General features: G+C 46.7%; 2 protein-coding genes across 4 annotated transcripts in view; one reads left to right on the forward strand and one right to left on the reverse strand.

Annotated features, from left to right (window-relative positions):
• The window catches only part of CFAP74 (cilia and flagella associated protein 74), a gene marked incomplete in the record, with an annotated part of 325,669 nt that extends 309,769 nt beyond the window's left edge, over window positions 1-15,900 (reverse strand). The window contains 3 exon segments of the mRNA XM_073602977.1: window positions 3,864-3,957; window positions 8,842-8,979; window positions 15,753-15,900. Of these exon segments, the coding sequence (XP_073459078.1) occupies window positions 3,864-3,957; window positions 8,842-8,953 (206 nt within the window).
• A 1,375-nt stretch (window positions 15,901-17,275) lies between these two features.
• GABRD (gamma-aminobutyric acid type A receptor subunit delta) overlaps window positions 17,276-23,863 on the forward strand; it is a 38,697-nt gene continuing 32,109 nt past the window's right edge. Inside the window, exons 1-2 of one of the 3 annotated variants that reach the window (XM_073602979.1) lie at window positions 17,276-17,546; window positions 21,048-21,160. In XM_073602979.1, coding sequence (XP_073459080.1) covers window positions 17,482-17,546; window positions 21,048-21,160 — 178 coding nt within the window. In that variant the 5' untranslated portion in view covers window positions 17,276-17,481. Of the gene's footprint in view, window positions 17,547-21,044; window positions 21,161-23,863 lie in introns of those variants that run through there. The other 2 variants (XM_073602978.1, XM_073602980.1) reach the window with 2 other exon arrangements.

Raw genomic sequence — 23,863 nt, forward strand, 5'->3', positions numbered from 1 at the left:
CCAATGCCACAAATCCAGCCTCACCATTGCCACAAATCCAGCCTCACCATTGCCATGAATGCAGCCTCTCCTTTGCCATGAATGCAGCCTCTCCTTTGCCATGAATGCAGCCTCACCAATGTCATCAGTGCAGCCTGATTGATGCCCATCTGCAGCCTCGGAGGGGACAGGGAGGGCGGCGGGACGATCGCCAACAGATTACATACAGGAGAATCTCCTGTTTACACGGCGACCTCTTTAATACAAAGTCCCACCTCCTATGATGGAACAGTCATCCAATGGCAGCCCAGGAGACAGGACTTCCTAATACAGATGCCACCGAGTAAACAGGAGATTCTCCTGTATTTAATCTGACGGTGTTCGTCCCGCCCCCTCTCTGTCCCCTCCGAGGCAGCGCCGATAAATACAGTATATACAGTTGTGCTCATAAAGTTTACATACCCTGGCAGAATTTATGATTTCTTGGCCATTTTTCAGAGAATATGAATGATAACACAAAAACATTTCTTTCACTCGTTGACACAAAGGGGTTTGCTTGTAATTAGTGTGTGTGTATAAAAGGTCAAGGAGTTTCTGGACTCCTGACAGACCCTTGCATCGTTCACCCAGTGCTGCACTGAGGTTTCTGGATTCTGAGTCATGGGGAAAGCAAAAGAATTGTCAAAGGATCTGCGGGAAAAGGTAGTTGAACTGTATAAAACAGGAAAGGGATATAAAAAGATATCCAAGGAATTGAGATTGCCAATCAGCAGTGTTCAAACTCTAACCAAGAAGTGGAAAATGAGGGGTTCTGTTGAAATCAAACCACGGTCAGGTAGACCAACTAAAATTTCAGCCACAACTGCCAGGAACATTGATTGGGATGCAAAGAAAAACCCACAAATAACTTCAGGTGAAATACAGGACTCTCTGAAAACATGTGGTGTGGCTGTTTCAAGATGCACAACAAAGAGGCACTTGAAGAAAGGATGGACTGCATGGTCGAGTCGCCAAAAGAAAGCCATTACTATGCAAATGCCACAAAGTATCCCGCTTACAATACGCCAAACAGCACAGAGACAAGCCTCAAACCTTCTGGCACAAAGTCATTTGGAGTGACGAGACCAAAATTTAGCTTTTTGGCCACAACCATAAACGCTACATTTGGAGAGGAGTCAACAAGACCTATGATGAAAGGTATGGAGAAGGATCACTAATGTTTTGGGGATGTGTGAGCTACAAAGGCACAGGAAAATTGGTCAAAATTGTTGGCAAGATGAATGCAGTATGTTATTAAAAAATACTTGAGGAACATTTGCATTCATCAACCAGAAAACTGCGCATGGGACGTACTTGGACATTCCAACATGACAATGAACAAGGCCAAATCGACCTGTCATTGGCTACAGAAGAATAAAGTGAAGGTTCTGGAATGGCCATCTCAGTCTCCTGACCTCAATATCATTGAGCCACTCTGGGGAGATCTCAAACGTGCAGTTCATGCAAGACAGCCCAAGAATTTACAGGAACTGGAGGTTTTTTGCCAGGAGGAATGGGCAGCTTTATCCCCTGAGAAGATAAAGTGCTTCATCCACAAATACCACAAAAGACTTCAAGCTGTCATTGATGTTAAAGGGGGCAATACACGGTATTAAGAACTGGGGTATGTAAACTTTTGATCAGGGTCATTCTGGTAGTTTCTGTTGCCATTATGATTAAATGGCTTCAGCCAAACACTAACCATGAGTAAAAGAAAAGTTTTTGTTTTATCATATTCTCTGAAAAATAGCCAAGAAATCATAAATTCTGCCAGGGTATGTAAACTTATGAGCACAACTGTACCTTTTGTGGCCCTGGGGGCCACAAAAGATATATATATATATCCAAATTACCAGGGGGGTCACATTAAACTGGAACGCGGGCCGCAATTGGCCTGTGGGCCATACTTTGGACATGTCCGCTTTAGACTAATAGCACAGACATTGGTAAAAAACAAACAGGGACAAAACAGAGGAGTACGATGCACGTTGGCTCCATTGGGACCTGTTTCGTTTTTCTGATAAATACCTTTCACACTTATGATTAGTCTCCTCTCCTCATCGTGGAAACAGCCTTTATGCACTGTTGCCCATGCCGTGGTCCCCTCTCTCCCCTCCCCCACACTTTCCTCCGTTTCCCTACCCTCTACCCCTCTTTTTATTTTTGTTTCCCTTCCCTGTCTGGATGCCTTAGGATGCTATATTTTCCATCTGAAAACATTAAAAATGCTCTTGGTTTGCATTTACTACAAAAGGTAAGGCCGATTGGAGGCACTGTTCATTTATATTGTATAGTTTATGGTACATACACATTTGCCACCCTCTATGCTCTCTTTCTCCTAAGCTCGTTGAGCTATCAATCTATTTTTTTTGTTTCTTCGTGTACCCTTGATGCTCTTTGTCCGTATCGTACACTCTGCCAGCAGTTGTGCTTGCTGTGTGAGCCTCCTATGTAAAACTGTACCATTTATTGTATGCTGGTCATGGGAAGGTCATCGTTTTAAGTTGCCCTTTCCACACAAAATGCTTCCAAAGGTCTGCCTGTACCTTATATATCTGTCAAGTCATGTTTTTGTATTTTGACGGATTCCACTACATTAAGAATAAAAAAAAAAGAAAAAAGAACAAAAAGAAAAAAAAAAAAAAAACACACCATGCCTCCATACTGGAGCAATGTTCCTTTAAAATGAATGCTGGCCTGCAACAGTAGCAATTGTCCAACCTTAGCTGACCTCTCACCCTGACAAAAAGGGCTAAGATTTAAAAAAAGTTAAACTAGATATTGGGGCATATACAAAAATGTTTTTTATGAAGTGTCCATAGTGGTAGTAATTTAAACCCCAACTGAACTTTCATTTTAAAACGGTTAAGTAACTTCTAGGTACACAAAGACAAAAGGTGTAAAAAGTCTTACAGTGTCTTTTCTTCAGAAAGCAGCCACATCCTGAATAGAAAAGCCTGTTCCCTTCCAGCATGCTGCATAGATGGACCTTTGCTCCCTGTGTAGAAGCAGTGGTCTCACCGTAGAGGTCCATCACACCATCTTGCTGATTCAGACCCACAGTTTTGCAATCAGCAAAGCTTATACTCCTTGCTGATTGTAAAGTTTTAGCTCCGACTTGGCAGGGGGTATGAGGACCATTTGCAGAAGCCACAGCTTCTACACAGAAAGCAGGGGTCCTTCTCTGCAGCATGATGGCAGGGAACAGGCTTTTTTACTCTGGCTGTGGCTGCTTTCTAAAAACAAAAAACAGTCTTGAACATCTGATTTAAATTGAAAGTTAAAACTGAATATTTAGATTGTTGCAGAAACTCAGTCGTGAGTCTTCAAAAGTTAAAATCAAGTTCTCTCTAAGTAAAGGGATGCAGAATATACAATATAAACAGACTGAGCTGAAAGATATTATACTTGGATTTTTTTCCAGCTTTTTGAAAAAAGGCTTTTTTTTAATTATTTTTTTTTTCCCACATGATGCACTTTTAATTAAGCTGTTGTCCTTGCTAGACCTTCTCTTATACTCTTTCAGAATCATCTGTCTCACACAGAGCAGTTCAAGCAAAAAAAAAACACTCTCTATCTTTTTTATTCTCTTACAATCAATAAATAAACATGCTACTGCTCGGAAAAGGCAGTTATGGAGATTCAGGCTCATCTCAGTTCAGAATATTACTCTGAAGAACACATAAAAATGGCACTGAACGCAGACCAAATGGTTATTGCATGCATTTTGTTTTTCTGTGTGCTTCATAAACCTAGGCTGAAAACACAGCCAACAGAGCCCAATCCTCCAACACATGACAAGCAGAGACTGTGTGTGCCAGGCAGATGTCACATACTGTGCTTACCAGTCAGAGTCAGAATCAAAACTGTCATTTAATACATCAAGGACATCGTCATCCTGGAGATTGTCTGCTGTGTCTCCATATGGAATTTCATCATCTTGAAAGGCAAAAACAAGAAGCGTTGGATGCATCGATACACAAAGGCAATGATACAGTAAATACACATAGAAAACAGAAAACCCTTGCAGTAAAACTCCATACTTGCAAATTACTCACATTTTCATAATTAAAAGAGACACCTTGCCTAGGCAGGACAAACTGACGGTGTCTCTGAAAAGCAGCATTTTCTCCAGAAACTGCTCTGTTAACACAGCTTTAAATTAAACAAAATTGCACCATTAAAAAAAGAATTCCATGCATGGTTTATTTTTATATAGTTACAAGTGGACCAATGTAACCATGTAGATTTCATACCTGGCTGATGCCCCTGGAAACCACTGAAACAGTGATGTCTACTTACTTCAGAGTCCTGTGCTGAACGGTCGTCCTGATGCACTGTGAACACAGGATGTCGGCTGCTCAGCACAGGTGCCATTAGAGAATATTTATTCAACATTTTTTGAATGAATGCAAAGCGTTCTTTGATTGGACGAGGTGGAGAATTTGACATCATGTCCCACCTCTCTGCCTCATCCAATCAAATAACACTTTGCATTCATGCAGAAAATGCAAAGCATTTCTGAATGGTGCCCGTGCTGAGCAGTTGACCTCCTGTGTTCAGTAAGCAGAAGTGCAGCCATGCAGCAGGGGACCCGGATGCATGTGGTGATCACTGGAGTAGCAGTGTCTGTTTCAGTGATTTCCAGCTACCAGGGACATTGCCCAGTAATGGTTTATACATAATTACATTGGTCCGAGCTGGACCAATGCAACTATATCCTAGATAGCAAGGATAACTTGCCACAAATTTGTGGCAGTACTGAATTGTAAGTCTGTTAACTTGTTGCACATTTCCATTTGCAAGTTGTACACTTGAAGAGCACTTGAAGCACAAGTTCTAGTTGACACTTTTCCAATTTGTAGCAAATTTGAATGGCAAGTCTCTGGCAAGAGCAAAGTTGCAATGGTGGGTCTACAGCAAGAGCTCTGCAAGTCTACAGCATGAAAATTCAAACACAGTGACCCCTGTGGTGGGATGACTATTGTACAACATAAGTGAACCAGAACTTGCAGCAGACTTGCAGAATGTTTGCAAAAAAAGTTGATCTGGAGTCATGCAGTGCGGACTTGCTGCAATTGTGCAACAAACTTGTAAAACCTGGCAAGTCTAGCAATAGCTTAGCAAGTAATTTTCAAACTTGCAGCACAATTGCTTGCCATCTGGGACATAATGTAGACATGTCTTAAATTATTCTTTAAGGGTACATGGGTATCAGACACAGAACTGATTTAAAGTGGTTGTAAAGGCTGAAGGGTTTTGCCTTCATGCATTCTATTCATGAAGGTAAAAAACCTTCTATGTGCTGCTCCCCCCCCCCAGTCCCTACCTTATACTCACCTGAGCCCCCTCTCGATTCAGCAATGTGCATGGGAGCCTCAGCTATCCCAAGTCTCTCTCTCCTCATTGGCTGAGACACAGCAGCGGGATACAGCGAGGAGGGAGTTGGGGGCAGGGGCGAGCCGCAGCTCTATGTGTCTTATGGACAGGCGCAGGCAAGCCACAGCTCTATGTGTCTTATGGACATATAGAGCCAGGATTCAGTAGTGAACACGCACCAGTGCCCCCATAGCAAGTGGGGGCCAATACCGTCTTTTTTTAATCAAGGAGTACCAGTACCAATACTTTCGGTCAAGTACTCGCCGATACCAAGTACCGATACTTTGCAGTGCGATTTGCATCCATACAAAATGAAGGGGGTGCACTGCAAAGAACCGCATGTGATTTGAACAAGAATGCAGTGCGATTCCTGTCTGAATCACCTGCGATTTCCCCCACCGCTTCTGTATGTGTGAACCCAGTAAAGAAAGCAAAGTGCCATCAAGTGCAGCAGTAGGCAGTTTATTAAAATGTTATAACAACTCACAAATTAAATATCTTGCCAAATCCATATCTTCAGTGTCCCCGTCCCGCCGATCATAGAAAACCACAGCCGCTGAGTCCCGGTTCACACTGGGACGACTTGTCAGGCGACCTAGTCGCCTGACAAGTAGCGTCCCGTTCTGTGCAATGGAACCGTTCTAATCGGAGTGACGCAAGTCGCTCTGACTTAGAAAAAGGTTCCTGTACGACTTTCGGGGCGACTTGCATTGACTTCTATACAGAAGTTGTCTTGCAAGTCGCCGCTGAGTCGTGTTCTGGGTCGCCTGAGGCAGTCGCGCTGTAAGTCGTGCTGCCTCAGTGTGAACCGACCCTGACGGTGCTCACAGGGCTGGAGGAGAAGTTCTGGGGCTACAGTGGGTATGAGGCGAAAGTGATGTCAGCTTGGGGGCAGACAGCCAGACATCTTCCCCCTGTGAGCACCTCCAGCGGCTGTGGTTTGCTATAATCAGTGGGACGGGGACACTGCAGATAGGGATTTGACTAGATATTTTCTTTGTGAGTTGTTATAACATTTTAATAAACTGCCCATTGCTGCCCATTGCTGTACTAGATGGCACTTCGCTTTCTTTACTGGATTCACACACAGGAGCGTTGGGGAAAATCGCATGTGATTTGGACAGGAATTGCATGCAATTCTTTGTGTGATTTGAGCCCATTCATTTTGTATGGATGCAAATCGCACTGCAAAGTATCAGTTTCGGTAACAGGAGCATTTTCATGAGCGCGACTACACGTGAAAATACCAATATCGGTGCATCCCTAACATTTGTTGAACATTACGGGGGAGATTTACTAAAACTTGTGCACACAGAATCTGGTGCAGCTGTGCATAGTCACAATCAGCTTCTAACTTCAGCTTGTCCAATTAAGCTTTGACAATAAGGCCGGGTTCACACCGACTTTGAAAAAAGTTCCTGCACTACTATGGTCCGACTTTGATCCTACTACAGCCCATTGAATATCACTGAACTCGGATCAAAGTCAGATCATCGTCTTAACTGATCCGACTTTGGCATGCGACTTGTGCTCTGAGGATCTTGAAGGGGAACTCCACGCCAAATTAAAAAAACAATAACATGGGGTTCCCCTTCCAAGAGCATACCAGGCCCTTCGGTCTGGTATGGGTTTTAAGGGGAACCCCCACACCAAAAAAACGGCGTGGGGTCCCCCCCCAAAATCCATACCAGAACCTTATCTGAGCATGCAGCCCAGCAGGTCAGGAAAGGGGGTGGGGACGAGTGAGTGCCCCCCCCTCCTAAACTATACCAGGTCACCTGCCCTCAACATGGGGGGGGGTGCTTTGGGGCAGGGGGGGCCCTGTGCCCCCCCTGCCCCAAAGCACTTTGTCCCCATGTTGATGAGAACAAGGGTCTCTTCCCGGCAACCCTAGCCGGTGGTTGTCGGGGTCTGCGGGTGGGGAGCTCATTGGAATCTGGAACCCCCCTTTAAAAAGGGGGACCCCCAGATCCCGGCCCCCCACCCTATGTGAATGCGTATAGGGTACATTGTACCCTTACTCATTCACCTAAAAAAAAGTGTAAAAAATAAACACAGTACACAGGTTTTTAAAGTATTTTATTAAGGCAGCTCCGGCGTCTCTTCCAATTTCTTCTCCCCTCTCTGGCTCTTCTGGCGATGTCTTCTCCCTCTGCCGGTTCTCCATCGCTCTCCGCTGATGTCTTCTAGCCCTCTCCGGTTCTTCTCCTCTGTCCGCTATCTTCTGCCTCTGCCGGGCCTCCTCTCTATGCTGTCTTCTCCCCCTGTTCTTCCTCCGATGTTGACTCAACGCTCTCTCCCGCTCTAATGCTGAGGCTGCTGTGTGACAATACTTATATTGGCATGGGGCAGGGCCACCTGATGACGTTATATGGAGGCCCCGCCCCTTATGACGTCACCGCCCCATCATGTCCCAGGTGGTGACCGCAGAAGGGGCGGGGCTTCCGGATGATGTCAGTGGGTGGCCCTGCCCCATGCCAATATAAGTATTGGCACACGGCGGACCCAGCATTAGAGTGGAAGAGAGCCTCAAGTCAATATCGGAGGAAGAACAGAGGGCGAAGACAGTGGAGAGAGGAGGCCCGGCAGAGGCAGAAGACAGCAGACAGAGGAGAAGAAACGGAGAGGGCTAGAAGACATCAGCGGAGAGCGGAAGAGAACCGGCAGAGGGAGAAGACATCGCCAGAAGAGGGAGAAGAGCCGGAGAGGGGAGAAGAAATTGGAAGAGACGGCAGAGCTGCCTTAATAAAATACTTTTAAAACCTGTGTACTGTGTTTATTTTTGACACTTTTTTTTTTTAGGTGAATGGGTAGGGGTTTCCTCTAAAGAGTCATACCAGACACAAAATGCTTGGTATTGTCGGGATCAAAGTCGGTTCCCCGTTCATTGAAGTTGGATGGATGTCGGACTTCAAGTCACAGGGCAAAGTCGGATCCACAGTCGTACGACTGTCGTGTTGTACCAGTGTGAATCTGGCCTAAAACCCTGGAGCGAAATGGTTACTATGCACAGCTGCACCAGCTTTAGTAATCTCCCCCTACGTGTGGTCCTTTGGTGATGTCAAGGGCCACATTTGAGGCCCCCTTTAGCTCATAAATTGACAACCACTGATGGTTTCAGTACCTGCATCTTGCATATACAGTATGCCTTCAAACTGATATTTATTTTGAAGAATATCAGAGGCTGCAGCTCATGTACTGTGCATATACCACAGTCAAAAATACTTTTATATTACCTTTGGTAAAGAAAGAGAAGGGAAGAACACAATGGAGGAGGACATTCAGGGAAATGATAGGCAACCCTGACATAAGACAACACATTAACCTGGTAAAAAACAAGGCCAAATGGACAGCAACCGTGGAAGCTATGGTGGAATCAAGGTTCCAGGCTTGAAATCCACCAACAACCACACAAGGTCATGGTAGTGGTATTGGTAATGTTACCTATCATGTGTTCTTCCTGAGTCCAGATGTATCCCGGTAGATTTTCCTCTTCCTCCAAAAACAGCATCTCTGATTCATCCTCTGGCCTTGCAGAAACAATAGAATCCTCCATTTCTCCACCTCTGTTTCCTAATTGATCTAAAAGAAATATGCTTTATGAACCCAGACTTTGCAATATGCTACCAATCCATAGCCACCCATACAGCACGTCCAGTGCTGCCATCTTGCTCCTGTTCAGTTGCATAATCTGGGTGCAGAGAGCCAGCTTGGTTAATGTGTGGAGCTCACCCCCCAGCCGCATTGTGTGCTAATGCTGCAGTCCCCTGGGAGATGTGATTCAAGTATCCCATGAGGTAGCAGGACCACTAACACATCATTCTGGTCTAAGCCAGATTGGTGGCAGAGGAGCAGGGTCAAAAATAACAAAAAAAAAATCAAAAAACACTAACGTATTTCTGCTTGGGGGGTTAAAACGGAACTAACTCCCTTTCGGGAGTTAAGTTCTGCTTTAATGAGCTGTCTAAACACAGAGCACCTCGATGACATAACCATATGTGTTAATGTGTGTATATGTTTAAAGCAGCCCGATTACCCTAAGCCCCCATTTACAATTCATTAGGCGATTTTGGAGTGTGTTGTTTTATATAGGGGATAGAAAAATGACTACACCCCTATGAAGCTGACATACTTTTGGTGCGACACAGCACTCAGCTGTAAACAGGCACCATTAAATACACTGATCAGCCACAACATTATGACCATCCACCTAATATTGAGTAGGTCCCCCTTTTACCGCCAAAACAGCCTTGACCCATTGTGGCATGGATGGTCAACTAAACCCCTGAAGCAGGGGCGTAACTAAAGAGGTTTCGGGGGTCACTATTGCGACCCAGCCCCATGCTTCAGGGGGCCCCTGCGGCTCCCTTGTCAGATTTGTCTACTCCTGGATAGAAGGGGCGGCGCTGCATATAGAAGATCCTATCCCCTTCATTATCCTCCTGGCTCCTGCAGCTGCTGAAAGGCCACTTCTCCTCCTCTCCCTCCCACAGGCATTCAGCAGCTGCAAGAGCCAGGAGGATAATGGAGGGGATCGGTTCTTCTATATGCTGATCCGCCACGCCCCCCTCTTATCCAGCCTGGTGCCCTGATCCACTGATGTTGACAAGGAGGAATCGGTCTGTCTCTCAACTCACCCCCCCTCCCCGACTCCCGCTCCTCCAGGCTGCTCCTGCTGGGTAAGTCTTGCTTCCTGGCTGAGTCTACAAATGCATTCTCTACCCTAGCAGAGAAAGAATACAAAGTGCACTGCGCACTGCCCAGCGCTTGAGTCAGTATAGTGTGTGTCCTCCTGTCACACTGCCTCCCCCTTTTGTCATACTGCCCATGCCCTCCTGTCATACGGCCCAGGTACCCTTCTCCTGTCACACTGCCCCCCCTCTGTCACAATGCCCTCCTCTTTTGTCACACAGCTTGGGTTCCCTTCTTAGATGTTAGGGCTGCAGTAGTTCCCTTTTTTTAGACTTTCTTTCTTTTGCTTTCTGCTGATCTGGCCAGTAAATAATTTTTCAACAGAACAGGAGTGTACGGCAAAATGCACCTTTGCCTGTGTGGACAAAAATCCTTGAAATGGCCCTGTATACAGGTTACTTGTTTCCTGCTGCCCCTGGGCCCCTGTGTGCTCCCCAGTCCCCTCTCCTCCCCCCGCAGCGCTGCTGGCTTCCCTCTTCCCCTCTCCCACCGGCTTCTACAGGGGATGCTTTCAGGACAAAGAGCAGGGGAAAGGGACAGTAAATACATAGCTTCATTTTCTGAATGGACACAGTGAGTGATTGCTACCGATCACTCACTGTGTTCATTCATAACTGAAGCATAGTAAACTGTGTTTACTATGCCTCGGTTTGTGAATGAATGGGAAGCTCTGTACAGACCTATTCCTGTCCATTCATTCTGTGCAGCAAAGGCTGCAGAGAAGGAGATTGTGGGCTGTGTCCTCAATCTCCTTTCTCGCTCTCAAAGGTGAAACATCAGAGGTCTGTTTAGACCCCTGAGATGTCACCAAAGGGCTCCTATAAAAAAATAATAAAAAAAATAAAATTGTGAGAAATAAATAAATAAAATAAAATGGTAAAAAAAGAAAAGTAACAAAAATTAAAAACTACTGACCCCGTCCACTACCCAACTGACTCCGTCCTCTGCCCTACTGACCCCGCCCACTGCCCTACTGACCCCGCCCACTGACCTACTGACCCTGCCCACTGACGCCAACCTCTGCCCTACTGACCATGTGCACTATATTGACACCATCCACTGCTCTACTGACTGATACTATTCACAGTCCTACTGACACTAGAGGCGGAACTACCAGATCCACAGCAGAACATGTGAAAGGGATCCACTGTGGGACCCTATTAAAGGGCTCTGCGACAGGAGTAAAGGGAGTACGCCTCTGCTCTGAAGGTATGTTGTGGTATCTGGCAACAAGCCTCCATGGATCAGACTTGTTTTCCAGCACAACCCACAGATGCTCGACTGGACTGAGATCTGGAGAATTTGAAGGCCAAGTCAACACCTCAAACTTGCTTGTGTTCCTCAAACCATTCTTGAATTCATTAGGCCAAGCCACCTTCTTCTATTGCTTTGTGGCAGTGGCGTGACTAGGGTTGGTGTCATCTGGTGCGGTAAAACATGGTGTCACCTCCCCCTCCCGGCACTAAGCAGACTAGTGCATCAGTGTGGCTCTCCCCCTTAACCTACCACAATGGGTGGAGCCGGGATGGGATGGGGGGATGGATGGAGCCGGGATGAGATAGGGGTGGCGGATAGAGCGGGAATGGGATCGGGGGATGGATGGAGCCGGAATGACATCGGGGCGTTGGATGGAGCCGGAATGGCATCGGGACATTGGATGGAGCCGGAATGGCATCGGGGCGTTGGATGGAGCCGGAATGGCATCGGGGCGTTGGATGGAGCCGGAATGGCATTGGGGCGTTGGATGGAGCCGGAATGGCATCGGAGCGTTGGATGGAGCCGGAATGGCATCGGGGCGTTGGATGGAGCCGGAATGGCATTGGGGCGTTGGATGGAGCCGGAATGGCATCGGGGGCCTTGGATGGAGCCGGAATGGCATCGGGGTGTTGGATGGAGCCGGAATGGCAATGGGGGGGGTGGATGGAGCCGGAATGGCATCGGAGGGATGGATGGAGCTGGAATGGCATTGGAGGGATGGATGGAGCTGGAATGGCATTGGAGAGATGGATGGAGCTGGAATGAGATCGGCAGGGTGGATGGAGCCAGGATGGGAATGGGGGAATGGATGGAGGCGGGATGGGATCAGGGGAATGGATGGAGCCGGGATGGGATCAGGGGAATAGATTGAGCCGGGATGGGATCAGGGGAATGGATGGAGCCGGGATGGGATTGGGGTGGTAGCTGGAGCTGGGATGGGATGGTGGAAGGAGCCAAGATGGGATGGGGGTGGTGGATGGAGCCGGGATGGGATGGGGTGATGCATGGAGCTGGAATAGGACCAGGGTGGTGGATATAGCCGGGATGAGCTCAGGGTGGTGGATGGAGCCGGGATGAGCTCAGGGTGGTGGATGGAGCCGACATGGGATGGGGTGGTGGATGGAGCCCAGATGGGATCAGGGTGGTGGATGGAGCCTGGATAGGATCTGGGTGGTTGATGGAGCTGGGATGGGGTGGTAGATGACGTTGGGATGGGGTGGTGGTGATGGATAGAGCCGGGATGGGATTGGGGTGGTAGATGAAGCTGGGATGGGATCGGGGTGTTGAATGGAGCCGGGATGGGAATGGGGGAGAGGTGGATGGTGCCGGGATGGGATGGGAGGGTGGATGGAGCCAGGATGGGATTGGGGGGATGGATGGAGCTGGGATGGGATCTTTGATTGCGGGGGGTTAGAGGATATGTGCTAGGGGGTGCTTGGGGGGGAGAGGAATTGTGCTGGGGGGGTTAAACTTCAAATCTATCTGCCCTCCTCCTTCTAGCACAAGTGATTTCTAACCCTAATCAAAGAACCCCTAGCACATATCCTCAAACCCCTCCCTCCCTAATACCCGTGTTATTACATACCTCTGCCCCAGGGCAGGTGCTGTAGCAATGTGTCCCTCTTCCTCCTCCTTGGCTCTTACTCCGGCCTGTGTACTTGAAACATCAGAGCTGAGGAGGAGGCGGCTATAGTCCGGTCTGCAGTGAGTGAAGCTGGCAGGGAGAGAGATTAGTTGCGGCATGTGGGACAGTTGGACCCCGGGCACCTCTGTTACCCGGTTGCACGCCGCACCCCCCTAGCGACGCCACTGCTTTGTGGTCCAGTTCTGATGTTCATGTGCCCATTGTAAGGTCTTGTGGGTGTGACACGGGTCAGCATGGGCACCCTGACCGGTCTGCGGCTACACAGCCCCATACACAACAAACTGCGATGCCCTGTGTGTTCTGACACCTCTCTATCAGAACCAGCTTAAACTCTTTTACCATTTTGAGCTACAGTAGCTCTTCTGTTGGATTGGATTACAACCAGCCTTCGCTCCCACGTACATCAATAAAACTTGGCCACCCATGATCCTATCTTAGGTTCCCCACTTCTCCTTCCTTGGCCAACTTCTGTTCGGTCCTGAACACTGCATACTGGAAACATCCCACAGGAGGTGCAGTTTTGGAGTTACTCTGACCCAGTCATCTAGTCATTACAATGTGGCCCTTGTCAAAGTCGCTCAAATCCTTAGGCCTCTTTCACACGGGCGGCTGCTCTGCCGCTGTTAAAAGCATGTTTTGTTAATTTGAAATTCCAAGACTCCAGGCACAGCGATCACTTGCAGCTGTACATTGCGATTAGCAGCGTTTACATGCGGCTGCGGTGGAACTTTCTTGCCATTTTTGATGTGCTTCCTGTTGTTTTTCTTTCCTCGTTGCCGCTGCTATCCCCAGGTGAAATAGTACACTGCGATCACCTGCAGTTATGTGCAGATAGCTGTGCTAAATCGGTCCAGGACGCAGTCAAATTTTTTTTTTTAACCGCATAAAATCCCATGTAACGAGTTTAGGTGCGGTAGATAACTTTATCTATCCGCAGCTTAAAGCTAAATTTTATCCGCCCGTGTGAAAGGGGCCTTACGCTTGCCCATTATTTCTGTTTTCATCACATCAACTTCAGAAACAACATGTTCATGTTCATTTTCTCCCACCCACTATGAGATATCATTGTAACCAGATAATGTTATTCACTTTACCTGTCAGTAGTCATAATGTTATGGCTGATCAGTGTATCATATATATTACCAGTGGCGGTGCGTCCATTAGGGGCGCTCGGGTGCCGCACCCTCTCCCCAGCCACCCCCTCTGTGTACTATGGATAGATTCATGCATTGCATGAATCTATCCAGGACTGCTGTAGACACCCCCTATTCAGGCGTCCAGCCCCTTTTCGGGGCGCCAGGCGTCTGAATTATAGCGGGGGGCACTTTTGAAGCACCTGATTAGAGCCATAGGCTCTAATAGGCGTCAAAAAAGGTGACCTGCGAGCGCAATCCATTGCGCTCACAGTGCACTTTGGTGTGTTAGCAAAGCAGGAGGCCTGGATGTAACACCGGCACCTGATTGGCTGAAGGCACAGGCGCTCCCATTGGCGCTAAGGAATACAGGAAGAAGACACGCACGGAGGAGTCGGAGGACACACAGGAGCCATCGCTGTGCTAGCGTCCCACAGCTCGCCACCTGTCCCGCTGCCTGACCCACCACCATGATGGGGTAAGCGCCATGCAGACAGTGGGCGGAAGGGCACAAAGGTGGCATATTATGGGCACAGTTGCCTGCATATGATGAGCACAGAATCTGCATATGATGGGCACAGAGGCTGCATATGATGGGCACAGAGCCTGCATATGATGGGCACAGAGTCTGCATATGATGAGCACAGTGGCTGCATATGATGGGCACAGAGCCTGCATATGATGGGCACAGAGTCTGCATATGATGGGCACAAGTGGCTGCATATGATGGGAAAAGGTGGCAGCATTTGCTGGGCACAGGTGGCTGCATATGATGAGCACAGAGTCTGCATATGATGAGCACAGAGTCTGCATATGATGAGCACAGAGTCTGCATATGATGAGCACAGGTGGCTACATATGATGGGCACAGAGTCTGCATATGATGGGCACAGAGTCTGCATATGATGGGCACAGAGTCTGCATATGATGGGCACAGAGTCTGCATATGATGGGCACAGAGTCTGCATATGATGGGCACAGAGTCTGCATATGATGGGCACAGAGTCTGCATATGATGGGCACAGAGTCTGCATATGATGAGCACAGAGTCTGCATATGATGGGCACAGAGTCTGCATATGATGGGCACAGAGTCTGCATATGATGGGCACAGAGTCTGCATATGATGGGCACAGAGTCTGCATATGATGGGCACAGAGTCTGCATATGATGAGCACAGAGTCTGCATATGATGGGCACAGAGTCTGCATATGATGGGCAAGAGTGGCTGCATATGATGGAAAAAGGTGGCAGCATTTGCTGGGCACAGGTGGCTGCATATGATGGGCACAGAGTCTGCATATGATGGGAAAAGGTGGCATTTGCTGGGCACAGGTGGCTGCATATGATGGGCACAGTGAGGCTGCAATTGATGCTTTTGTTTCAGTATTTTTCAGTTCGTTTGCTCCCCCACCAAAAAAAAAAAAAAAAAAAAAATTGAGCACCAGCCGTCACTGTAATATTACACAGAATACATATTATACACACCTGAGTAACCAAGCAGCATGTTTACATTTGTTTCCAATACACACGTGTACCCCAACCAGCACATTTACACTACAATACACACAATATATGGGAGCAGAGTGCTTATAGGAAATCTTATGCCCTCGGCTGGCTCACATGTACCTGCAGCTGACAAGTGAATCCCCGAAGCGCCGCTCTAGGAAAACTTGGAAATAGTTCAGGCCTCGTCCCTTCACCCTCCGGAGACAAACACCAGCGAGACGCGGCACCATGGAAACCGGCACAACCATCGCACGGAGGGGTAGATAACGTTACTGGAAACACCTGCGCTATGTAGACGTTTTGTGAAATGTTAAAAAAAAAAAAAAAAAACAGCCGTGTTTCTAAAAAAAAATATTTGAGGAAGAAAAAGTGAATTTCAGGTACTGTCACGGAAATCGACGCCCCCCCCCCCGTGGTGCAGAATGGTTTGTTCCAGTATAAAAGGCTGAGCATTCTAGCTGAGTATTGTATAGAGAGCTGAGTGCTGGGCCTGGGCTGAGGTGCCATGTGCTGGGATTAGTAGTGCATGCCTCAACATGCTTTATTTATGTATTCATTTATTCATTTCAGGGAACTCACCAGATTTTCAGTTCTGGCCAATTAACTATGTACATAAGAGCGCCGCATTTGTGGGCAGTGAAGTCTTGCCATCTGTGCATTCAGCCCTCATAGCTATACCGTATACACCTTATTGTCCAAAGCAATTTCTACATCTATGCTATAGGCCTACTGATTAAGGATGAGCTCCGGCGTGTTCACACACCCCACGCGCAGAGCCCGCCAGGAAGTTGGCACTGCGCTGCGCTAATCATAGGCAGTGAGACATTTCCCGATCTCTGCAGCCGCACATCAGGACAGCGCAGTGCCAACTTTCTGGCGGGCTCTGCGCGTGGGGTGTTAATCACCTGCTGCCTGCTAGAGTGGGGGAGGTGGAGGTGGGTCCATCTCCTGGGATTTCTTGGTGTCAGGATAAATAATCAGAGATAACTCATGCAGATAGCATAGGGAGGAAAGAAAAAGCAGAAATGGCACTAAGTGCTTTGGATTGAGGCAAGTACACAGTATAGAAGAATATACTTTATTCATGTTTCATTTCAAAGGTCTACAACAACTTTAAGCTACAGCAGCCAGTAAACATTCTATTCAGATGACTGACAGATGGGTCTTGCTTTGGGCTACTGCACATCAACAATCCAATTTATAAAGTCAATGTGCACAAAAGAAATATAAAACTTAACAGGTTTATCCAGAGTTCTTCAGAAACCAAATGACTTATGAGCTGTTGGGACTGGTTGCATCCCATATGGTCAGACTGTGGCAATGGTGGCATCTGTGCCACCTTTGGCCAGCTATAGAAGTTGATTGCTTAGACATGGCTGTATGCATTGATTATACATTGATCATGCAATGTATGCACATGGGAGACACCGGAAATATTTCAAAAAGGAGAACTGTCCTGAAGATGGAGAGACACTTGGCAACTATGCTAGAGTTTTATCTGTGAAATATAAAATGTTGGTTTCTACGGGTTTGTTGATTCTACAGCTTTTTGCATTATTGAATAAATCTGTGTCAGGTTTTACTTCAGTGTAAAAGAATTAGGCTCACTGGCAAGAGTACAGAACTTAATTACACGTGTATGGACCGGATGAGTCAACACAGCAGAGAGCACGGATATGATGGTCCTGCAACCTGTGCTTTGAGCTGATCATCCACTGGGCACGGCTCTTCATTGGCATCCAGTGATGAGTACTGGCAGCTAACTCAGCACAGACCTCCTGTAACAGGATCTGTAGCATTGTCATGGAATTCTGCTCTAGTTTGTGTCCATTTATTTAAGGAATTGGTCATGGGATATTTCACCCGCGCCTTGCTCTTTGCTGTAACAATTTTCCAACAGATAACATGCCGCAGGTAATGTACAATTGCTAATTATTATATTTCTTTCTAAAATGTTATTAGTGGACTTATAACTGGTTTGTGGCTGGCTAAGAAGTGATTCAACATGACCAGTACTTTCTGTCCTAAAGACTGAAAACTGTTATCTACTTTGACATAACCCAGAGAGATATCATTGCCATGTATAAAAAGATTCAGCAGTTAGAATTATCTGCATGGCTCCATAGCAACTCCATTCTATTCAAACTTTCATTCTCCAACTGTCATTTCCACTGCAGATTTGAATCTAGAATGCTTGAAACCAACTCCGACTGTTCTTTCTTATACACTGTCATATGTAAAGTTGTATCAGAATTTGTAGCAATTTATTTGGGTAGACCACACTCTTTATAAAGAAAGTATAGCACATTCTGAGCCTGTATTTTGGGTTATTATTGCAGTAGCACATTTTGAGCCCATATTTTTGGTAATTATTGCAGTGTTTCCTCCAATTCCTTATTTCTCCACATTTATATCACTCACCCCACTCCTATCAATTTCCAGGAGTGAAAGACAATGTAGAGTAAGCTCAGGCTGGATCTTCAGTTGGAGCTTGTACTAAGCTGACTATCTTCCTGTCGCCATGGGGTTTATTTACTAAAGCTGGAGAGTGCAAAATCAGGCTCACTTTTGCATAGAAACCAATCTGGGGTTTATTGCCAAAGCTTAATTGAACAAGCTGAGGTTAGAAGCTGATTGGTTTCTATGCAGAAGTGAGCCTGATTTTTCACCACTCTCCAGCTTTAGTAAATAAACCCCAAAATGACAGTCCTGGGCCAGTCCTCAAGCACCAGCACTGTCAAAAGGGATGCGTTACTTGCTCCTCCATAATATTAGGCAGTGGGCAGGGGCGGACTGACCATTAGGTCACTCGGGCACCGACCGAGGGCCCGGTGTCCAGCAGGGGGCCCCATAGTGTTGCCAACCGCCCGTAGATTTAACCCCTTTTTGGGGCTGCCCGTTAAAGTCCGTTATTGGCATCGGTGCCTGTAAAAAAGATGGCCGCGAGCCGCCCATGGAACGGTGCATGCGCCGTTCCATGGTCGACGAGGCTTGTGAAAGCTCGTCCGCGCTCGGCCGGGCGGCGCATGTGCAGTAACGTAATGGCGCCTCCCGGCGCCATTTTCAAATAGACAATCAAGACACTATGGCAGAGGTACAGACAGAGGAGCCGAGCAGGGGTGAGGACTGAGGAGGAGGGTAAAACTGTGGGGAGTGAGAATGGAGGACATCGCTGGGAGCCCGGAGGCGGCAGAGGGTGAAGCTGTGGCATGCAGGGGAGGGACAGAGACTGATGTGTTCTGTCCACTATCATATTACTTCTTGACATCATCAGTGCTGTGTGCTCCTCCTGTGCCCATTTCACCTCTCCACAGGTCAGGGCAGCACAGTGCTGCCCTGATCTGTGGAGAGGTGAAAGTGGGACAGGAAGAGGACACAGCACTGATGATGTGGAGAAGTAATATGATGGTGGACAGAGGAGGAGGCTACTGTGAGGGGGTGAGGAGGACACTATCATGTCCACAACCTCTGTCCACCTCCTGCAGTATGTCCGCAACCTCTGTCCACCTGCAGTATGTCCGCAACCTCTGTCCACCTGCAGTATGTCTGCAGCCTCTGTCCACCTCCTGCAGTATGTCCGCAACCTCTGTCCACCTCCTGCAGTATGTCCGCAACCTCTGTCCACCTCCTGCAGTATGTCCATAGCCTCTGTCCACCTGCAGTATGTCCGCAGCCTCTGTCCACCTCCTGCAGTATGTCCGCAGCCTCTGTCCACCTCCTGCAGTATGTCCGCAACCTCTGTCCACCTGCAGTATGTCCGCAGCCTCTGTCCACCTGCAGTATGTCCGCAGCCTCTGTCCACCTCCTGCAGTATGTCCGCAACCTCTGTCCACCTGCAGTATGTCCGCAGCCTCTGTCCGCCTCCTGCATCATGTCCGCAGCCTTTGCCCCTCTCTGCTTCCATCCCAGGGATCCCTCTCTGCTTCCATCCTAGGGGTCCAGGGGTGTACACATGTTGCAACCTAAGCAGAACTTATACACCCTGTCACGCTTGGCATGGGGCTTGCTCTGCAAAGGTTGTGCAACTTTATGCAATACAGCGACCAAGTGGCTAAAGCAGGCTATAAAGAGGTGTTGCATTGCCTCATCACATAACCTGCTTTAATCCCTTGGATCCCACACTAGCATGCTGCTACTGCGTGCATTACACATGGTTGTTGGGTGTTTGCAGAGTGGCCCTATTCACTTGATTGGGTCACGATCACCCACCAAAAGCAACAGGGGGTATAATTCCTGCGACAGCATGTGTACATCCTCAGCTGCTGCCTCTGCAGCTAAAGGGGGTAGAGACCAATGTATGTAATGTGGGCAGTGTGGCAGGGACACAGGGGGGGCTCCATGATCTCCTATTGCCCGGGGGCCCCATGAGTTGTCAGTCCGCCCCTGGCAGTGGGTTATTTCTTTGCTCTTGGCAGTTGAACAAAGATGTAGTGGAGCAAAGGCAATTTAAAGAGTACTGCTGAGGGAAGGGAGCTTTCGAATAAATCAGTACTTCCAGGTATGGATAAGCATGTGAGCATTCCATGTGATAGTGCTGGTGCTTTCTAATTAGCTTGGCACTGTCATGGCTAATAGTTTTGCTTTTCCTCACGGTCAATAGGATGACAGGTCTCAGGACCTGCTTCCTGATTGGCCGGGAGGAGAATCCAGAAGACAATAGCGAATATTAATTCACTATTGTCACACAACTGGGTGGGCTCGGGATGCGGTGCTATTTTTTGAAGCCTATTAGAGCCTCTGGCTCTAATCACATGCTTCTAAAAAAAAAGTGAAGGGCTGTGCAGGGTGGGGGTGGGGGGGTTTTGGGAGTCAGGACAAATATAATCATCGGAGGAGAGCAGGCTGAGTTCCCAGCATAGCTACAGAACCGAACAGGCTGTGTTCTCATGCCTGGTGTGGTCAGTTTTAATAGAAAGCAGAGGGACTGGCAGAAAAGAATACCAGGGATTTCACACAAAAGAAGCAATAGAAAGAGAACAGGATCCTTTTTCGTACAAGTACATGGTACAGCAGGCACATATCAGGAATATGAAATGTTGGGTTTACATATTCTTTAAGTGGTATTTATAAAATGTATACACTATTGCCAGATGCTGGAATAAGGTAAAAGCTGCACAGGGTGTGCATTGTTTTAAACAAGTTGGTCAAGTAATAGACTTGCATTTTGAGAAGTAGTAAAGCATAACTATTGTATAGCTCTGCAAAACAGGAAGCAAAATCTCTGAACAGATGGAATATATCTGGTTTCCCCTGCATAGATAAATATTTGCAAAATATACATATGAAAGAAGGTTTTTAACCTATACTGATAATTATTTACATAAATCTCTCTTTTACATGTATGCATATAAAAATGGCTATAGCCTAAAATTAAGTAAACAACCTATAAGTAGCTTATTATTTTTACTTTAGCAGCAATACTGAAGACATTGGGGAATATATTGGGTCCAATATAGAGATATCATGGGTGCCCAACCTTGATGGACTGATGCAAGGATATGCAAGGAACTTCAGGCCTGGGATAGGAGGTACTGTACTATGAATTATTTAAATGCGTATACTTGTACTGATGAGCGTTAGTTGATGCCTCATATTTGACAATGCCTATTATGCCCTGTACACACGATAGGATTTTCCGACAACAAATGTTGGATGTGAGCTTGTTGTTGGAAAGTCCGGCCGTGTGTATGCTCCATAGAACATTTGTTGTCGGAATTTCCGCCAACAAATGTTTGAGAGCAGGTTCTCAAATTTTCAGACAAAAATTCAGAGCGTGTGTACACAATTCCGACGCACAAAAGTCCGCGCATGTTCGGAATCAAGCAGAAGAGCCGCACTGGCTATTGAACTTCATTTTTCTCGGCTCGTCGTACGTATTGTACGTCACCGCGTTCTTGACGTTCAGAATTTCCGACAACATTTGCGTGACCGTGTGTATGCAAGACAAGTTTGAGCCAACATCCTTCGGAAAAAAATCCATGGTTTTGTTGTCGGAAAATCCTATCGTGTATACAGGGCATTAGTCTTTACAACAGCAACATGCATTGGAATGCGACCCAATGCGATTTTTTTCCAGGGATGCTGGCAACTATCCTGAAAGAGACAGAGAAAGAACATTTCTAAAGCAGGTTATAAAACAGAAAGGGAAATTTGATAAATTTTTCTAGGCAACAAAGGCAGATCCTCTTACCAGTGGTGAGTCAAACTGTCCTGGGTTTGATTCAAGCAGGGCCTTGCAAACTTTAAAGATATCTGCCTCCTGGTTTCTTTTTCAAAAGAAAAAAATGGCACACAGACCCCAACATTTGGACTTTTCCAAAATAAAGTGCAAGTGCTTCAGTGACTTCCCACCACTTTTCATCTTATGTGCTCACCTCTCCTTTTGACCTTTCTTACAAGGTCGATCCACTCTTCCCCTATGGGGCATGTAATATTGGACTCCTCCTTTATGCCCTTTAAAATTGCGGTTTTGTATGGCCCTTTAAAATTGCGGTTTCATCCTTGTAGGTGGCTCATGCAAAAATGGGGATCCTCATTGTGTAGTATTTTTAGATCAAATTTATTATAATACGTAGTAACTTACATTCAAGGCTAAAAACTTCCAGCTCCTAAAAACTGACACCGGGGCTCCGAGACACTGTTGAGTACCAGAAGTGATTCAGGCACCGCGACGCCCCGCTGTCAGTTTTTAGGAGCTAGAAGTTTTTAACCTTGAATGTAAGTTACTACATTTTATAATAAATTAGATTTTTAATACTACACAATGAGGATCCCCTTTTTTGCACGAGCCACCACATGAATAAAACCACGATTTTAGAGGGCCATACACCCGATCACAGATAGAGGGTCTGGATACCAAGTGGCATAATGAAGAAGGAGGAGCACAGAGGAGTCCAATATTACATGCCCCAACATAGGGGGAAGCGTGACTTGACCTAGTAAGAGAGGTCTAAAGGAGAAGTGAGCGCATATGTTGAAAGGTGGTGGGAAGTCACTGAAGCACTTGCACTTTATTGTGGAAAAGTCCTCTGTGGATTCTCTAATGAACTGTATCACATGATTTTAATTTAAAGGACAGTTTGGGAGTTGCAATCTTTTATGTTGTTCACTGTGTGTTGGAGTCACTTTTATTCACTGGATGGAGCATAATATATACATTTACAAATTATGTTTTTTTGGGAGATTTTTAGAAGATTCCTTTCACATTTGTATATATATTATAATGCATATGAATTGATATGTTTATAATGAGTAACATACAAGTTTAACCGCTTGCCGACCATCCGCCGTCATTTTACTGTGGCAGGTCGGCACGATCCCGCGAACCGTTGTAGCTATACGTCGGCTTGCGGGATCGGGATAGCAGGCGAATGCCGCTGCACAGCGAGGGTGCCGATGCTCGTGGCCAATGGTCGCGATGACTGCTGGCCACGAACGATCGCCATCAGGAGAGACAGAACAGGGACGAGTGTGTGTAAACACACACTTCCCTGTTCTTTTCTGAGAGGACTGACAGATCGTGTGTTCCTATTAGCTAGGAACCACGATCCGTCACTTGCTCTAGTCAGTCCCCTCCCCCTTCAGTTAGAAACACACACCAGGGAACACAGTTAAACCCTTGATCGCCCCCTAGTGTTAGCCCCTTCCCTGCCAGTGACATTTATACAGTAATCAGTGCATTTATATAGCACTGATCACTGTATAAATGCCAATGGTCCCAAAAATGTGTCAAAAATGTCCGATGTGTCCGCCATAATGTCGCAGTCCCGATAAAAATCGCAGATCGCGGCCATTACTAGTAAAAAAAAAAAATAATAATAAAAATGCTAGAAATCTATCCCCTATTTTGTAGACGCTATGGGGTTGATTTACTAAAGGGCAACAGACTGTGCACCTTGGAAAGTGCAATTGCACTCTGCAAGTGCAGTTGCTCCAGAGCTTAGTAAATGAGGTAAAGTTTCACTTTGCAAAGAATACCCAATCACATGCAAGGAAAATAAAAAAAAAAACAGCATTTTTGCTTGCACATGATTGGTTGATGAAAGTCAGCAGAGCTTCTGCTCATTTACTAAACTCTGGAGCAACTGCTCTTGCCATGTGCAACTGCACTTTCCAAAGTGCACAGTCTTTTTGCCTTTAGTAAATCAACCCCTATAACTTTTGTGCAAACCAATCAATATACGCTTATTGTGATTTTTTTTTACCAAAAATATGTAGAAGAATACATATCG

This window comes from Aquarana catesbeiana, linkage group LG10 (assembly GCF_042186555.1).
Source record: "Aquarana catesbeiana isolate 2022-GZ linkage group LG10, ASM4218655v1, whole genome shotgun sequence".
Taxonomy (NCBI): Eukaryota; Metazoa; Chordata; class Amphibia; order Anura; family Ranidae; genus Aquarana; species Aquarana catesbeiana.